The sequence below is a fragment of the Ochotona princeps genome, chromosome 27, assembly GCF_030435755.1.
Source record: "Ochotona princeps isolate mOchPri1 chromosome 27, mOchPri1.hap1, whole genome shotgun sequence".
NCBI classification, from domain to species: domain Eukaryota; kingdom Metazoa; phylum Chordata; class Mammalia; order Lagomorpha; family Ochotonidae; genus Ochotona; species Ochotona princeps.
In genome coordinates this window covers 25,555,447-25,574,353 of record NC_080858.1, presented here as the reverse complement: position 1 = coordinate 25,574,353, position 18,907 = coordinate 25,555,447, and the positions used below count along the sequence as shown (strand labels likewise).

General features: G+C 49.0%; 1 protein-coding gene across 1 annotated transcript in view; it reads right to left on the bottom strand.

The window, feature by feature from the left end:
* Nucleotides 1-18,861, bottom strand: part of PPHLN1 (periphilin 1) — a 70,883-nt gene extending 52,022 nt beyond the window's left edge. Inside the window, exons 1-2 of the mRNA XM_004597888.4 lie at nucleotides 18,821-18,861; nucleotides 7,036-7,127 (exon numbers count right to left, since the gene is read on the bottom strand). Coding sequence (XP_004597945.2) covers nucleotides 7,036-7,107 — 72 coding nt within the window. The 5' untranslated portion in view covers nucleotides 7,108-7,127; nucleotides 18,821-18,861. The remainder of the gene's footprint in view (nucleotides 1-7,035; nucleotides 7,128-18,820) is intronic.
* Between the last annotated feature and the right edge of the window lie 46 nt (nucleotides 18,862-18,907).

Below are 18,907 nucleotides of genomic sequence, written 5' to 3'. Positions count from 1 at the left end.
CAGTACGTACCAGTACATACCAGTGCCAGGTCGTATTTTAACGATCACCATATGTACAGTTCCATCAAAAACACCAAGTTCCAAAAAGTGACTCCTTAGACACTGATTACCGTTAGTCACTAAAATTACTCACTAAAAGTTACTATTGACCACTTGAATTTCCGATGAACAGGAACCCGTGCAATGTCATGAAAAGTAAAATCAAGCGCTTGTCTGGGGGCCAAGTGGCAGCAACAGGTTATGATCTGCCAGCGTCAGGTCCAGGCTCCATGCCTCCACATCTGACCCAGCTTCCTGCTAACAGCCTGGGCAAGCAGCAGAGCATGGCTCAAGCCCATGGACCCCTGCACCCACAAGAGCGACCCAGAAGACGTTCCTGGCTTTGGATCAGCTCAATTCCGGCCCATGCAGGAACTTGGGGGACTGAACCAGTGGATGAAAGATCTTTCTCTCTGCAAACCTGCCTTTCCAATGAAATAAATAAATAAATCTTTAAGAAACATTTTTTGCAAAGAATTTTTTTTAAGTTTCTATCTTTTAGAAGGTAAAAATATTCTAATTTTTTCCAAGTGGGGAGAAAACTAATCTCAGCTAAGTTTTCCCAATATGAAATACTTCAAACAGAAACATTAAAAACACTTCAGGTGACATCCACAGATTCACCAACAACTCCCTGCTCGGAGGCACCATGGCTGTCTTCCATGTCCCACCCGCAGCTCCTGCAGCACCTGCTCTAATGTAGAGTAACTCACAATTCACTCTGGACATGATGAATTTTCAATAAACATGTTTATAACTAAGTGGATTCCCTCCTCCATTGTTGTGATACAATCAGAGCAAAAATTAAAATTGAGCATAGCTCATTTTTTAAAAAACGATTTATTTATTTTTTAATTGGAAAGTCAGATATACAGGAGAGACAGTGAACCGTCCACTGGTTCACTCCCTAAGCAGCTACAACGGCCGGAGTTAAGCCAATCCAAAGCCAGGAGCCAGGAGCTCTCCCAGGTCTCCCACATGGGTGCAGGGTCCCAAGGCTTTGGGCCGTCCTAGACTGCTTTCCCAGGCCACAAGCAGGGAGCTGGATGGGAAGCAGGGCTGCTGAGACATGAACCAGACCCATATGGGATCCCGGCACGTGCCAGGCGAGGACTTCAGCCACTAGGGTAGCACACCAGGCCCAAGATAGCTCATAGTTTTAAAAGAATATCTCAAATACTACGTACTGTGCTGCAATGTAATAAGCAGTAACTTGCATAAAATCCTTTTTTATAGAGCTACAGACACCTGCTCAGAAAACACACTTTCACATCTGTTCTTAAGAGTCGATGATCGCTAGTGCCTTGGAACAGTCGTGAAGTACCGTCAGCGTGGTATGCAAGGGAAAACCTGTTCGGAACATACACATTCCAGAGGAATTTTCTAATCTAGAAAAATGAAATGACTGCTTTATTAGGAAGTAATTGTTTCTTAAATTGCTACACATTCTAATTAATGTAATTGCCTGCTATGAGAAACACTTTCATTTCAGTAAGAAAACAAGCACCAAGTTTGTTTTTGTTTAACACGTAAACCTGCATCAAACTTTCAACACTAAGGTTAAATTTCATTATTCACTAGGTAAAAATCATGTGGACTACTACACTTGTTTAAAAATATTTTCAGTGCCATTGAAATACAGTTTTAAACAAAAAATAATAATAAAATACAGATTGACACTATTCTAACACAAAAGCATTGCATTTAGAGTAAAAATGTGAGCCTAGAACCTTTCCCTACATTCCGTGACACACTGTAGCAGTCACCCACACGTAAAGTCTATTTTTAAGAGTTTCCAGGGCCCGGCGGCGTGGCCTAGCGGCTAAAGTCCTCGCCTTGAATGCCCTGGGATCCCATATGGGCGCCGGTTCTAATCCCGGCAGCTCCACTTCGCATCCAGCTCCCTGCTTGTGGCCTGGGAAAGCAGTTGAGGACGGCCCAATGCATTGGGACCCTGCACCCGCGTGGGAGACCTGGAAGAGGTTCCTGGTTCCCGGCTTCGGATCGGCTCACTTGGGGAGTGAATCATCGGATGGGGGATCTTCTTCTCTGTCTCTCCTCCTCTGTATATCTGACTTTGTAATAAAATAAATAAATCTTAAAAAAAAAAAAGAGTTTCCATCCCAGTCACACCAGAACAAGCAGACAGAGCTGGAGCTCCTCATTACCAGGCTTGATTTCCATAGACTTCAGTCATTTCCCACACAAAACAGACAGCTGAACCACAGGAACCTGCATTTTCTTTTCTAGTATCTAACAAATTAGATGCAAATGGAGCTACTCTCACCTACAGGTTAGCTACCAAAGACACAGCAGCAAGATGCGTGCTTTTTTTTTTTTAAGATTTATTTAATTGCATTTGAAGAAGGGTTACAGAGAGATCTTGCACTGACTAGTGCACTCCTCAAAAGGCTCCAACAGCAAGGCGTGGCTGGGGTGGCCAGACGCTGGATCTAGGCACTTGCACCATCGTTCACTGTCCTCCAAGGCACATAAGCAGGAAGCAGGAAGAGAAGCAGAACAGCCTGGACCGGAAGCGCAGGCAGAGAATTCAGAGGGCAATGGGCCCGGCGCGGTGGCCTGGCAGCCAAAGTCCTCACTTTGAACACACCGGTATCCCACTGGGCACTGGTTCTAATCCCTGCAGCCCTGCTTCCCATCCAGCTCCCTGCTTGTGGCCTGGGAAAGCGGCCCAAAGCCTTGGGACCTGAACCTGCGTGGGAGACCCAGAAGAGGCTCCTGGCTTCAGATCAGCACAGCTCCTGCCATTGTGGTCACTCGGGGAGTGAATCATCTGACGGGAGATCTTCTTCTCTGTCCCTCCTCCTCTCTGTATATCTGACTTTCCAATTAAAAATAGATAAATCTTTAAAAAAATGTTTTAAAAAAAGAAAAAAGAGTGCACCACAGTGCCGGCCCCAGGACACAGGACTTTGTCACCAAAATATTCCCAATGGCACTGCAGCTGCCTCTCACTGCTTTCCGACTGCAGTGAGGAAGCCCCGCCCACTAGCTCCTGACAGCACACCAAACTACCTCACAATCTGGATAACTCTCTCCAAGGAAGGTCTTCTTTAATTTTACTCATTTTCTGTTATAGATCTGATCCACAGGCTTCACAGAACTGCTGGAGGGGCCAAGCCCAAACTCGCGAGCAGAAATGCAGTCTTGAGGTGTGAGGAGAGCACTGCCAAGAGCCATGGGAGGAGGGAAAAGGAGGTGTTCTAGGACTCACTCAGCCAAGATCAGGTCAAGTTCACCAAAACAAAAACGGGTATATCCTGGGAAGTTGGGATGGCGGAACACAACATGTCTCCATCTGCCAGACTGCCTGCGGAGAATGAAGCGGTCCACGTGTGCGCAGGTGCCGAGGGCGCAGCAGGCCCGACTGGAGTGCAGTCTGGTCTATGGCCACGCCTGCGAACTGCAGCTTTCACCACCTCACCAGGGAGAATGCCACTCCACTTTGACATGCACGCACACAAGCGGCAATGGAATGAAACTGGTTTTTTTGTCCCTAGGCTTCACATCAGGCTTAGTGATCGACCTCCAATACCCGCCATCACCCGAAATCTTGACTTCAATTGCATCATCAGCAACTTCAATCATTATCTAAAGGGATGGTTCTGAGGTGCAGTGGGTTAAGTTTCCTCCTGTGATGCTGGCGCCCACACTGGGAGGTCAAGTTTAAGATCTGGGTGCATCCAAATCCCTGCCAAAGCCCTGGGAAGGTAGCAGATAAGGACTGAACCCCTTCAGGCCCTGCTACACCAAGGCAAAGCCAGATGAACTTGCTGGCCCCTGACCCCTGCCCTGAGTGGCCCAGCCCCAACTGTCGGAGCCATTGAGAGAGTCAGACAATGAAGAGATCCCTGTGTATCTGTGCATGTATTTCCTATCTGTCAGCTGCTCTGCCTTGCAAGTAAATAAATCTTTAAAAAATGTGTATCTGGGATTGGACCCTTCAGGCAGTCCTAGAGAGCCCGAGGTGACTTCAGGGTACAGCGTGGATCACTGAACCAGGGATCCCACTGTGGCACAGTTGGTAAAACAGCCGTCAGCAAAGCCAGCATCCCATAAGGGTGCTCTTCGAGTCAGAGCCGCATCATTTACGATCCAGCTCTTAGCCGATGACTTGAGAAAAGTAGTGGGAGACGGCCCAGGTATCTGGGTCCCTGCCACTCACAAGGGAGAACTTTCTGAAGATCTTATCTTCGGCCTGACCCAGCCTTAGCCACTGCAGCCATTTGCAGAGTGAACCAGCATATGGAAGATGTGTGTGTGTGTGTGTGTGTGTGTGTGTGTGTGTGTGTATACCTCTGCTCAAATAAATTAACCTGTTCTAAAGAAAAAAAAAACCACTGCAACAGGATCAAGCTTCAAGGTTTTTAAATCTTTCTCCAAAAACATTCTCTTCTCACTCTCCACCGGGACACACTGGACACCTTCCATCTCGGAAAGCATACAGTACAAAATTCTACCTGCCTATCTTTGTCACTCATGATCTTCAAACTTACTAGGCCTTTCCTGCTTACCACTTGTCACTTCCTGCGTCCCACTGCTCTCAAAGTTACAATGCTTTCCACAGTTACCCCCATCACACTGCACACCGCCCTGACCACACAGTTCCCCATCACACTGCACACTGCCCTGACCACGCAGTTCCCCATCATACTGCACACTGCCCTGACCATGTAGTTCCCCATCACACTGCACACTGCCCTGACCACGCAGTTCCCCATCACACTGCACACCGCCCTGACCATGTAGTTCCCCATCACACTGCACACTGCCCTGACCATGTAGTTCAGAACCTTCAACATCTCAATGCTCCTGGACATCCCCTCTCAAGCAATCTCCAATCAGTACAACAATCGACACAGTCCCACTCCCACACTAGGCTTCCTCACAGAACAGAGCACGCTACGCAGATGGCCACATAACACTAGCATAACCACACAGATTTTAATGTCAAGTATTTGTGAAATGCAGTACCCAAAATTCCTAAAGGGACACTATCCCAGGCAAAGGTCTGGGTGGTGGCAGGGAGATGGGGGAAGTCTTCAAATATAAACTTGATAAGAAAATTCAACTATTTTTAAAAAATAATGTCTTTTAAAGGCAGTGACAAAGACAGCCTCCATCTGCTAATGCTCCAAATGGCCTTAATAGCCGGTGTTACGTCAGAACTAAAGCCAGCAACAAGGAACTTCTCCTGGGTCTCCCAGATGGGTGCACAGAGGCCCAAGGACTTCCACCCCTTTTGCCTCTTTCCCAGGCACAAGAGCAGCGAGCTGGACCAGAGGGGCAGCAGCTGGGGCTTGAAACAGCACCCATGTGGATGCCAGCCTGGCCCACAAGGCCAATGTCAGCCCTTGCTCCATTACCACTCACATGTCTCTATCACTGATATTTTCTTCCAAGTAAACCACAAAATAGCTTTCTTAAGCTAGAAAAAAATTTAATTGGACTTCCCATTAGAAATATAAAGGCTACAAATTAACTTGGAAAGAAATAACACCCAGGACAGTAAGCACGAAGTCTGCCCACCCTGAAACATGACGGCCTCTGTAGATTTCCATCTGAAAACACTTCCCATCAACCCTAACCTCAGCTGGATGTGACCAAACCAACGTTGAACCCTGAAGACAACATCCCCCATCCAAGTAGCTGTAGAACTTAATAATCTGACATAGCATCAAGCAGCTGTGCGCTCTGCTGTGCAGTGGGAGATGCACACATCTCCAACACCCAGGGGCTGAGAACAGGCCCACACGGAAGCTGACACTGACAGCCCCTCCACATCTCCTGAATGCTCAGGTCCACCAAGGACTCTGGGGGAAACGTACATAAGGGATCTTCAAAACATTCCTGGCAAAAGTGTATCACGACAAACTTAGGCCTACAAACACGTGCCCCACACTACAGCACCCTCTCATGCCATTTCCACCAAGTCTTTCAAGTTCCCTCAAATATTCATTTAATCTACACTGAGCTCCAACTAGGTACTAGGCACTAGACGCAGCGCTGCGAACAGTACCAAAGGAGCCACTGAGCAGCAAAGCACACCAGGTGCCAGCTGGGCTGAACTGCAGTCCCGTGCCCCTCATGCATTGCCCAGGTGGCTGGGCACAAAAGCACAGCTGTCACAGCCTGTCTGGGCTCTGGCAGGACTAAGCTCCAGGAACAGAGACAGCTTCTGCAAAACGAAAAGCCACCAGGGCCCGGGCTTGGCATAAAGTGACAATGCCCAGACACCCCAGGGGTGCAGATCCCACCTCTGCCCTAATTCCAGAAGGAGGCGCGGGGGGGAGGGGGGGATTTGTGTGTGTGTGTGTGTGTGTGTGTGTGTGTTTTAACTGAAGGAGGAGAGACAGAGAGGAAGATCTTCCATCCGTTGATTCATTCTCTAAGCGGCCGGAACCGCTGGAACTGAGCCAATCCGAAGCCAGGAGCCTCTTCCGCGTCTCCCACATGGGTGCAGGGTCCCAAGGCTTTGGGCCATCCTCGACTACTTTCCCAGGCCACAAGGGAGCTGGATGGAAGTGAGGCAGTCGGAATTAGAACCAGCACCCATATGGGATCCTGGCGCATATGAGGTGAGGACTTTGGCCAGTAGGCTATCGCACTAGGCCCTGTATTTTTTGTTTTGCTTTTTAAGACTAGCCTGTTACAGCTTCATATATTGCACTTGTGAACACCTGAACGAAACAAAAAATCGGGGACAGATGACTCTAGAAACAGGTGCCCAAATACTTCTGAAATGACAAGCCACCCTTAGAGAACTTAAAACGTCCTTCACCAATTAAATTCAGTATAAACCCTTCACTTTAAAATATTGCTACTGATTTTCAAACTTTCAACTATATTTTAAATGACGAGCTTGATCTACTTTTTATCTACAAGTGGTGAACTCCTAAGATTCCCTGCGCACACCTCGCTGGACCTGGCTACACGATCAACTGGACAGGAGGTCGGCAGGTCGGAGCAACTTACAGCAGGGTGGCTGCGGGGAGGCACTCGTTCTCTCGCAGGTCGCTCATAGCTGTAGCGCCCTTCAGACCACATCTCACCTCCTGTGGCAGCCACTAGACAGAGAAGAGACCCAAAGTTACGCTTCTGACATCCTAGGAATACAGAAGATGTGAGGAAAACGCTTACTTTCTCCCACCAAGTGTTTTCCAGAACTCTCAAGGGAAAAAATAAAAATCCAAGTAACCAAAAGGAAGAGCAGTTTTAACAGGATGCTTCTGCTAAACAATGCTGGAATTTTCTCTAAAGATAGATAGACAGAGTAATGGAAGGCCCCACTTTGCATTTTTCAAGGCTATTTTATAGCTTCCAAGAAACTATTCCAGGAATTACAGAGAATCATAAATACCATACTTCTTTATTCCCATGCAGAGAAAACAAGACTCATTTTAACCACTGACAAGGTTGGCCAGCAAAGTGAGTTACTGCGGAGTGATCTGAAGACTTTAGCTTGCTGCTTTTACAGGGTCAACGCTCCATTTCCATTCTGTGTAGGCAGTAAAATACTTTCAACTGAAAAACACATTCAATGGACAATCCTATACAAACACAAAGACAACACAAGCCACACTTCAGTTCACAAGCTTTCAATTTACCTTAACACAAAGGCACGCTCATAAATTCTAAAAGTAAAAACATGTCAGCAGTTTTCAGATCTCGCTTGCAGGAAGAGGATATCTGCTTTTCAGGAAATTGAAAACTGCTTCCTACTCTGGGAGCTGAAGGGCAGAGAGCAGACACACTGCGAGTCCTGAAGCACACGACGGAACCGCAATGGCAGAAGACCAGACACAGAGCAAGAGACGGAACACGGGCTAGTGCCACGAAGCGACACCACAGGCTGGGGCTGCCAGCTTCCGTCAGAGGCCACGGCCAGCATCTCTCAGCTTCTCCCTGGGACGACAGCATCACATCACCAAGGTCTCTTCAAAGACCACAGCAGTAACAACGCTGACTTTAAAATGGCCTCACCATCAAAAGCAATTCAGAAATTGAAGCAACAGTCTTGAAACGTCACAGGATACTAGACTTTTTTTTAAACTCAGCACTTTTAATTATTTTAACCAATTCACAAAGTTCAGAAATTAAAACATTAGACAGAGCAAAAGCTTGTAACTTGTATGAAAATCCGGCAACTGGAAATAAACTAGAATAAAGCAAAAACTAAATACACTCAGGTAGAAGTTGGAGACAATTGTGACCAGCAGGACAGCATGCCCGCCTAGAGAATCACCCCGACTGGGGAGAGGGAACACAACCTCCAGGGGAGGCTCAAGCAATGAAGCAGAAGCAAAAGCCTGAAAAAGTAACAACCTGACAGTACATCTCTCCCCGAACCTTCCTGAACCACCAGTTACTTCTGCAGGGCATCAACCAGTGCACTGAACTGGTCTCTATGAGGTACACAGCCCTGGTGAAGTAAACACGGGGACAGCTGAGCCCAAACCCCATGAGGGAAGGGCAGGATACAGCCTCACAGTCCTTGCCATCCTTTACCAAAAAACAAAATCCACTGACCCAGGGGCAGCAGGGGCAGCGGTACAGCTCACATGACAGTGTAGCTGGTGCTGTGACACAGCAAGCCAATCCGCCAAGCTGCAGTGCCGGGATCCCACATGATGCTAGTTTGTGTTACACGTCCCGGCAGCCCTACTTCCCATTCAGCTCCCTGCTTGTGCCCTGGGAAAGCAGCAGAGGACGGCCCAAAGCCTTGGGACCCTACACACAGGTGGTAGACCTGGAAGAAACTTCAGATTCTCAGGTTTGAATCAGCTCAGCTCTGGCCATGGCAGCTATTTAGGGAGTGAACTGGTGGATGGAAGACCTTCTCTTCTGTCTCTCATTTTCTCTTTGTAAAATTTGCCTTTCAAGTGAAAAAATAATTAAGTTATGCTAGTGAAAGGGAACATTTAGGATTGAAATGACAGAAGGATTTAATTTGCTTTTTTGCTTTCTGTATTTTGCTTGCGGAAAAGGACAGTGAAGGACAGTGATGTTTAGGGTTCCTTCCCTGTTTATATTTAGGGTTCCCCTTCCCTGTTTATGTTTAGGGTTCCCCTTCCCTGTTCATGGTTATGGTTTTATGGTTTTATGATTTTAGCCTTGGTTTAGCCTTTAAAAAGGATGCTATACCATGACTTGGGGTCGATGCCTACCTCCTGCGTGAGGAACTGGCCCTGGCCCCAGCGCGCTGGTAATCGAATAAAGCCTCTTGCTTTTGCATCAAGTCTCGTCTTTGGTGGTCATTGGGGAAACTCCCTCTCTCGAGACAACTGGTAAGGTTTTTCCCTGTTGGGGGGCCTCACACTGGTTTCTTGAGGATAGGGACATGCCAAGGAAGGGCAGAGCACACTGCAGGCAGAGGGAGGAGCCGATGAAGGGTTACAGCTCACATGCCAACGTTGCCATAGCTCAACACAAGCAGCCCCGTGCCTCTGTCTACTGGATAAAATCCTACTGGCCACTGTTGTCTGCTGAGGCTTGAACTCTCGGTTAGGGTCAGCAGGTAACCCCCAGAATTTGCTGTTCTTAACAAAGCCGACTCAGCCCTCCCAAACTCCTTCAAGAGCACAGCATCACCTATCAGAAGAAGCTCAGAGGCTCTGCGAACTTGGACTCCACTGAACCTCCCTTCCCCAAACTCATCAGGAGGCCCAGAAATCAGGCAGTACCTCCCAGCTCCTTCCTCTGGGCTTACGGGTCTACTCTGTTCTCCCACCCCATGTCAGTGACTGGTTTTCTGTGTATCAGGCTCACAGACCCCATGTGAGAGCTCTAGATCAACACTTCCAACTAGTCTGGGGTGCTGTTTGCCAACACGGCTACCACTTCAGCTCTGAGTGAATTCTGGAACATCTTGCACACTTGACTCAAGGCCTAAGGTGTTCCAACGAGGCATTTACCCGGATCTTCTAAGAAGCACAGAAATCACAGTTGACAGTTACAAATCCTGAGTAAATGTTCTTTATCTTTAAAAGAGTCAATTCTTCGGGCCCGGTGGCGTGGCCTAGCGGCTAAAGTCCTCGCCTTGAAAGCCCGGGATCCCATATGGGCGCCGGTTCTTATCCCGGCAGCCCCACTTCCCATCCAGCTCCCTGCTTGTGGCCTGGGAAAGCAGTCGAGGACGGCCCAAAGCCTTGGGACCCTGCACCCGTGTGGGAGACCCGCCCGGAAGAGGTTCCTGGTTCCCGGCTTCAGATTGGCGCGCACCGTGGGAAGTGAATCATCGGATGGAAGATTTTCCTCTCTGTCTCTCCTCCTCTCTGTATATCCGGCTTTCCAATAATAATAAAAAATCTTTAAAAAAAAAAAAAAAGAGTCAGTTCTTCAAATCCCTGTTTTAGAATTTTAGTTACTAGAAAAATGGTGAATCATCTTAGAAAATTACTTACCATTACAATGTCCACACAATACTTAAGCATGGAAGTTATTCTTTACAACACGTTCTTGGAATCAGCTACTGTTTTATTCCATCAAGAACTTGGAGCAGGCACCTGGACAGGCAAGATCCCTGCGCTCCACACAGGAGGAAGAGCCAGGCTGCAACTATGGCTCCTGACTGCAGCCTTCTGCTATGCACTCACATAAAGGGCTCCTGCACTGTGCCCAGCCCAGTGCCCAGCCCTGGCTCGTGTAACGGGGCTCCTGCACTGTGCCCAGCCCAGTGCCCAGCCCTGGCTCGTGTAACGGGGCTCCTGCACTGTGCCCCAGCCCAGTGCCCAGCCCTGGCTCATGCATTGGAGCTATTGCACCGTGCCCCAGCCCAGTGCCCAGCCCTGGCTCGTGTAACGGGGCTCCTGCACTGTGCCCCAGCCCAGTGCCCAGCCCTGGCTTGTGTAACGGGGCTCCTGCACTGTGCCCCAGCCCTGGCTCGTGTAACGGGGCTCCTGCACTGTGCCCCAGCCCAGTGCCCAAGCCCAGTGCCCAGCCCTGGCTCGTGTAATGGGGCTCCTGCACTGTGTCCTAGCCCAGCCCTGGTTCATGAAATGGGTTCCTGCACTGTGCCCTAGCTTAGCACTGGCTCACTGTGGGCATCTTTTGAACGCACCACTGGATGGGAGCACTTTAATTATCTTACTGCTGTATACACTAAAACATTGAATGAATCCCTTTACAGAATCTGCAAGTACTTCATTTTTATGTACACGACTTACCAAATCTACAGCTGTTACAAAATAGCAGCATCACAACACAGTTGTGTTACCTAAACTACTAAACATTTTAATAAACAATAAAATAAGGGCTGGCCCTGTGGCTCAAGAGGCTAGTCCTCCATCTCCAAGTGCCAACATCTTTTATTGGGGCTGTTTTGTGTCCCTGGTGCTCCACTTCCCATCCAGTTCCCAGCTTATGGCCTGGGAAAACAGCAGAGAATGGTCCAATTCCTTGGGCCTCTGCACCCATGTTAGAGACCCTGAAAAGGCTGCTGGTTTCAAATCAGCTCAACTTTCAGCATTGAGTGCGTCCAGGAAGTGAACCTCAATAGAGGAAGATCTCTATCTCTCCTTCCTCTGTAAATCTGCTTTTCTAATAAAAATAAATATATTTTTAAAAAAATAACAGTTAAGGGAGCAGGTGCATATAATGAAGTACCTAGGGTAATTAGTGCAAAAATATAATCACCAAAACTTAAACTCAAATGGAACCATCTAATCCTCAAAGAACGTGAAAACACCAACCTTCGGATTAATAACACTGTGACTACCCAGATTTAGGTAACAAACAGGGGCTTAACTGACACAGGCATTCAGACTCCCGAGGTCTCAGTGCCCCAGCTCAGCTCTGCAGGAAGCCCCTTCAGACTCAAAAGTTTGTAGGTGAAAATCTCTGACTACAAAAGGATATGCAAGTTGAAGAACACAACAGGAAACAGGAAGACCTCTACACCACAGTTAAAAGAGGACGAAAAGTCCCCTTGGGAGACCCAGGTGAGGAAGGTAGGCTCCATTTGTAAAGGTACTGGACTAGTCCAAAGTCACAAACCCCCTCCAGGGCAGGAGGAGCATTGCGTTCCACAGAGTGCCCCAGCCATTGTAATGTAACTGCAACTGAGAAAGCAGGAAGAACTTAGGTAAGAGCTTTGCATCAAAACATTCCATCAAAATTCTCTTTTTATCCGAACTGCTGAGTACAAGCCACTGGGCTGTAAGGGTACTTTGCACTTAACTTGTTCATCTTCCATTAAATCCAGGCTCAGGGGCCTTAGCAGGTTGGCTCAACGGCTAAACGCCTATGTCATCCTCCTGCAAGTGCCAGCATCCGAAATGGGCGCCTGTTCTTGACCCCTGCTCCATTTCCCATCCACCTCCCTGCCTGTGGCCTGGGAAAGCAGTGGAGGACAGCCCAAAGCCCTGGGGCCCAGCACCAACTTTGGGGAACACCTGGAATAAGCTCCTCGCTTTGAATTGGCTTAACTTCTGCCACTGTGGCCATTTGAGGAGTGAACCAGAAGATGGAAGATTTTTCTGTCTCTTCTCCTCTCCATAAATCTGATCTGCCTTTCCACTAAAAAAAAAAAAAAAATTCTTTAAAAAAATGCTCACAATAAAAAGCTTTCCTCCCAAAGCCCATTCCTTTCACTTTCTATATTCACCCATGCAACTTTTTGACAGGTGACTCCAGTCAGTGAAAGAAAAGTCATATATTTGGGTGTTTGCTACCCCCGAGGGAGACCTGGATAGATACACAGGCTCTGACTTCACCTGAAACAGCAGATGGGAGATCTGTTTCTCCCCTGTTGCTTCTGCTACTCAAATAACTCTAGAAAGTAACAAGACATTGCATAACTTGCAGTTAGCATTAGAAACGCTGTGTGAACATGAGCTCTCCAGGATTAACACTACTCACAAGCCCACAGAACTGGCACCACGTGTAAACTCACTTTTCAGAGTGGTGAGTCACAGCTCCACTTCTACCCCAATACTTCACACATCCTCAACTCAGTGAGCCAGAGCAGCTGTTCACAGGTCTCAGAAGCCAACATCCCTCTATCCTCCTTGATGAGGTCCATTAGACTACCAGGCCCAAACCAGAAACTTCAGTCATGAAAAAAAACAATCTTGGGGTCTGCACAGTAGCATTGCAGGTAAAGCTGCCACCTGAGGCACAGGCATTCCATTATCAGCAATGGTTCAAGCCTCAGCTGCTCCCCTTTCAATCCAGCTCCTTGCTAATGTGAGAGGAGTTAAGACTGGGTAGTAGGCAGTTAGGGTATTCTGGGTCCCCAAGTCATTTTTTCTTCCCAAATATAAAAGGGAATTTCCCTACTCTCCCAAGACAAGTGCATATCTTATCTTATCAGGAATGCTTCCCCAGGAGACAAGGGTTACATTAACGTATCTATTCCCCACCTGAAGCCTCCACCCAATTCTGTCTCCAGCCATTGCCAAGGGGGAGGGCTTCAGACTGGCCTCTTTATCATTAGAAAGGGACCAAGGAAGTTGGCCAGTGACACCTTTCTGGCCTTTTGTCCCAAGGCCAGGTACCATGGAAACCAGGAATTTTCTTTGTTTATGGAGAAACATCGTTGAGGGGAGTCTTTAAAAGATACTTTCCCCACCATTAATACGGGTTCTTTTAGCTTTTCCCCCTGCCACTATGGCAGAGGATCTCGAGGCCCCCTCCCATCACTAGGATGGGAGTCTACTTTCTCAACTTTTTCTAATAAATCTTACTTTAAAACTAAACTGTGTCCGCATGAAAATTCTTTCCTGCAAGACAAGAATTGAGGTTGCTGCAGTATTTGGGGTTGAAAAACCCTACAACACTAACACATCTGTGAAAGCAGCAGAGAATGGCCCAACACCTTGGGCCCCTTGACTCACATGAAGCTCAGGGCTTCTGGCTTTAGATGGGCCCGGCTCTGACCATCACAGCCATTTAGGGGATTTAACTCCATAAATCTGCCTTTCATGTAAAAATAAACATAGGCCCAGTGTGGTAACCTAGCAGCTAAAGTCCTCACCTTGTACACCCTGGGACCCCATATGGGCACCAGTTCTAATCCCAGCAGCCCCGCTTCCCATCCAGCTCCCTATCTGTGGCCTGGGAAAGCAGTCAAGGACGGCCCAAAGCCTAGGGACCCTGCACCTGTGTGGGAGACCCGGAAGAGGCTCAAGGCTCTGGGCTCCTGGCTTCAGATAGATGCAGCTCCAGCAACTGAGGCTGCATGGGGAGCAAACCAGTAGACAGAAGATCTTCCTGTCTCTCCTCCTCTCTGTATACCTGGCTTTCCAATAAAAGAATAAATCTTTAAAAAAAGAAATCAAATTCTCAAACGGCCCCCAATGGCCACTTAGGACTTGGCTGTTGCTTCAGACTCCACTTGAGGCCCTTCTCCAACAGGCTCTAGTCCTATCATTCTACAACCCGCTCATCTTTCTAGTAGTGCGCAACTGTGGTCAGCACCACCCTGCAGCACAGACTTCCCTCTCCTTCCAATCATTTGTCAGCACCCCTCGCCCTCAGCGTCAAAAGGCAGCTCTTCCATTCTACTAGAAAAACAGTAGCATTCCACCTCTGCAGCCCTCCAAACACTCTACTCTGGCAGACTAATTCACCATTGTTTACTTCTGCATTCCCAGCTGAATCCCACTGTGAGGGCTCTCAGGGAACCCTTCCTGCTCCTAGGGCTTAGCCAATAAAAGCAAGTATTAACTACTGTCCACACAAATACAGACGTCTACAGCTGACCACCTTCTGTAGGAGTCTATATTACTCTTAAAACAGCCCACAAGCACTGTGTGATCCCAGCTCCTGACATGTCCTGGAAGCACTGCACTGCTGAGGATGGACACCTTTAGAATCTCTCAGCTCAAGCATGCAGGTACGGAGAACCATTTTTGTGACTAGGGCCTGGGTACTTACAATAATTCAGGGCCATTCAGTAAGGGCCAACTGAAAAGTCAACCCACTGCAGATTTGCTGTGAGTCCCTCGTGCAGTTGTCTTGGCAGGATGAGAGCAAATGACTTCCTTGGCCTTCTATGGTCCACAGGCCAAGGCACTGGAATCCACAGAGAGCTTCAGAAGCCACCACCATCAAGTCCGATCTGCACAAGGGAGGGGACTCTGGCAGCTTTTTCTCTTATTTAAAGAGTATTTCTTTTTACTGGAAAGGCAGACTTACAGAAAAGAGACACAGAGAAAAATATTCTGCCCTCACTCTGCAACGGCCAGAGGGAGCCAATTCAAAGCCAGGAGCCAAGAGCTTCTTCCAGGTCTCCCACACAGATGCAGGATCCAAAGGACTTGGGCCGTCCTTTGCTGCTTTCCCAGACCTCAAGCAGGGAGCTGGATGGGAAGTGAAGTAGTGGGGACATGAACCAGCGCCCATACGGGATGCCAGCACTGGCAGGCAGAGGATTAGTCAGCTGAACCATGGTGCCATGCCACTCCTTGACAGCTTCTAGATAATTTTAAATTCACGTCAAGGGGCCCAGCCTTGCTAGCTGCAGATTGCAATGCTAGAAGTGTTGGTCTGAGTCCCAGCCGCTGCACTTCAGATCCAACTCCAGGTTAACGCCCAAGTGCCTGGGTCCTGGTACCCTTGCAGAAGACCCCAAGGCAAGGTCAGGGTTCATCTGGCCCAGTTCCAGCTGTTGCAGCTAAGTGGAGTGAACCAGCAAGCTGAAGATCTCACCTCTGTCTGTCAACTGGGCCATTCAAATAAACAAATCTTAAAAAAAAAAAAAAAAGAGCCAACAGGGCCCAGTGTGATAGCTTAATGATTAAAGTCCTCGCCTTGAACGTGCTGGGATCCCATATGGGCGCTGGTTCTAATCCTGGCGGCCCCACTTCCCATCCAGCTCCCTGCTTGTGGCCTGGGAAAGCAGTCTAGGACGGCCCAAAGCCTTGGGACCCTGCATCTGTGTGGGAGACCTGGAAGAGGCTCCTGGCTCCTGGCTTCAGATTGGCACAGCTCCAGCCACTGCAGCCGCTTCAGGAGTGAACCATCGGACAGAAGATCTTCCTCTCTGTCTCTCCTCTTCTCTGTATATCTGACTTTCCAATAAAAAAAAAAAGCAAGTAAACTATATTTCTAACATCCTAAAAAGTACATAACACTATATCTACCGGGAATGTTTGAAATTTCAGCCAAAAAAACTTCAGAAATTTTAGAGTATAATTCAGTTCTTTGAGTTAAGTTGCGAGCTGTAAAGACACCACAACACAGGGCGTGTGTGAGCTCTAAAGACAGGACACAGGGCGTGTGCGAGCTCTAAAGACAGGACACAGGGCGTGTGCAAGCCCTCAGTGCCTTGCCCATGTGTAAGAAATCATACAGTTACCGTTCAGATCATATAGGCCCTCTACCCATAAAATTTCAGTGAAACATTATCTCCCACTCTGCAGATCAAAGCAGTACTGATCTGAGGACATACATTCCAGAGGCAGAGGGAGCCTGGAGCAGACTCTCCCTCCATCATTAGCATGCTCCTTCACACAGAAGAGACATGCAAGACCAGAGAGACCAGAGGGCAGTTCCAAGGGCATCATGCAGCTAAAAAAACACTAGATGAGGCACTTCATGCAGGCTTTTAAGCTCAGGAACCAGAGATTCAAAAAAAGAGGCTTGAGGACCCTGACCTCTTCCACAGAGAACACGTAACTCAGCGTTTTAAGTCACTTGACAATGCTGTAAGGCCACTGCTTTTCCAGCTTCCTGCCAACGGGCACCAGGGAGCACGCCACAGCTCAAGCCCCTGTCACCGAAGCAGGAGGCCTGGACTAGACTCTGGCTGTTGGCTTCGGCCTGGCCCCGCCCTGGCTGTTGCAGACATATGAAAAGTGAATTGGCAGATGGAAGATCTTTGTTCTGTGTCTCTCCATCTGTCTTTCAAATAAAATGATAATATACAAAAATGTTTAATATTTAGTAGGAAATTCTTCACTAAATGAAGTTAGGTAAATAGACAAAAATGTCAAATGTTTACCTATTTACAAACCCAAATCTTATTTTCCATCTGGTCTTAGCTGTCCAGCCTCCTCCCAGGTTTTACCCTCCAAGTTACTTAAATAACTGTCAACTGTGTATATTCTCAATGAGAAGTTTCCCTAAACAAAAGGATTTGTTACTAATCATATTAATCCCCAAGATCCCAGCCCCCCAGAAGCCTAAAAAAATCCCCTAATCTCTTCCCTGGGAGCCTCACTCACTCCAAACCACCCCATGCCCCACAGCCCCTTCCTTCCCTTTCTCTCATGTGCAAGGACAACCCTCTCCCAGAACACTTGAGGCCGATTCCCAACTGGTGCCTGACAGCCACAGGTAATCTGTGACTGGCAAATCAGTATTTAAAACTGTGTTTAAAATCTTCACTTACGCATTTATATTTACCATTTAAACGCTGGTTGGTATCCCTTAAAAATCATACTTCCAGCTTTTCCTGGGAAAAAAAATACATGTTCTGACAACTGGCCTTCTCCTACAGCCTCAATAAACCAGTGGGGCGTAGGATCCCCACTCCGGGTTCTCACATGTTCAGTTAACTCCCTACTCTCTGAGTGCCCCTTCAGCACCAGCACTTATTCTAGAGACACCTGTCTCCTGCTCCGAGCTGAATACAACGGTAAACAAAGCAAACCTGACTCCACCACCGGCCCTTGCCCAGCTAGCAGAGAAGGCACAGAAACTAGCACGTGGGGCACAAGACCACACCCACCCCGGATGGGGACTTGGTGACCAGGACATCCAACTGCCTCCACAAGAGGCAGGAAATACCCTCTCTAACACAACAATAGCTAAACGAGGAGGTAAGTCATTCACAAAGAAATAGAAGATTCTGAGGATGCTTGGTTTAATATGGCTAAAGCCACGCCCAACCTTAGACACAGGTGTGAAAGACACTAGCTGTGAAAGCCACAAGTTAACTACCCAAAGCCAGCAAGATTACAGAGGCAGAACTCACACAAAGGCTGTTACGCAGAGAACACAACTGGGCTAAGTCAGGAGGACTGAAAGAGGGACCAGGGAAGCAGCGACAACCCCAGCCAAGACAGAAGGACTGAGAAGCAGCAGAGGGCTGACGGGGCTCGGGAGACCCAGGACCACAGGCAACGCGAGGGTGCGCCTAGCCACCAGCGCTCCATGGACGCTGCCGTGCTCAGGAGGGCCACCACTCGGGCCTGGCCAGAGATGACAGGGATGTGCGGGGGCGCAAGCAGGGCCCGCTCGCGAGTCAGTCCAGGGGGGCAGGGACGTGGGAAGGAGGGCCAGCACCCGGACCCGAATGATGGCCAGCACACGAGCCTGTCTAGAAGGGACTAGGCTGCATAGGCCCCAAGGGGGCCAGCACCTGGGCCTGCCCCGAGGGACCGCGCTGCTGGCCCACCAGCTCCGCCTGGTCTGTGTCGGGAAGCTGGACGGGAGGGCAGTTAAGCACACACCACACGTGATGACCTCCCCACTTCTGCAGTGCGCTAACAGGGCAGGACGCATGGGTTTACAGCAGGAACGGAGGCGCCAAGCAGCGCACACGTGTCCACCTCGCCCCGGGAGTGCGGGGCACGGCTCCCAGCACCTCGCCAACATGCTCCCGCCGGCCCGGGGGACCCCCGAGGCGCCCCGCCAAGACGCCAAGACAAACAAGAGCCGCGAACCTGGCTCGGACCCAACACTTCCCCGAGTGTCAACTCCACCCTCACGCTCCAGCGAGGACCGCCGCGACCTGGCCGCGGAGAAGGCCCCGCCCCGGGCCGGCGTCTCGCCAGCCCTGCCCCGCGACGCCCGCCAACATGGAAGCACTCACCGACTCGGCCGCGGGAAACGAGGAGCCACCGGCCAGCCGCCGCAGCAGCAGCAGTAGCAGTCACTTCCGGCGCGCGCGCCGTGACGT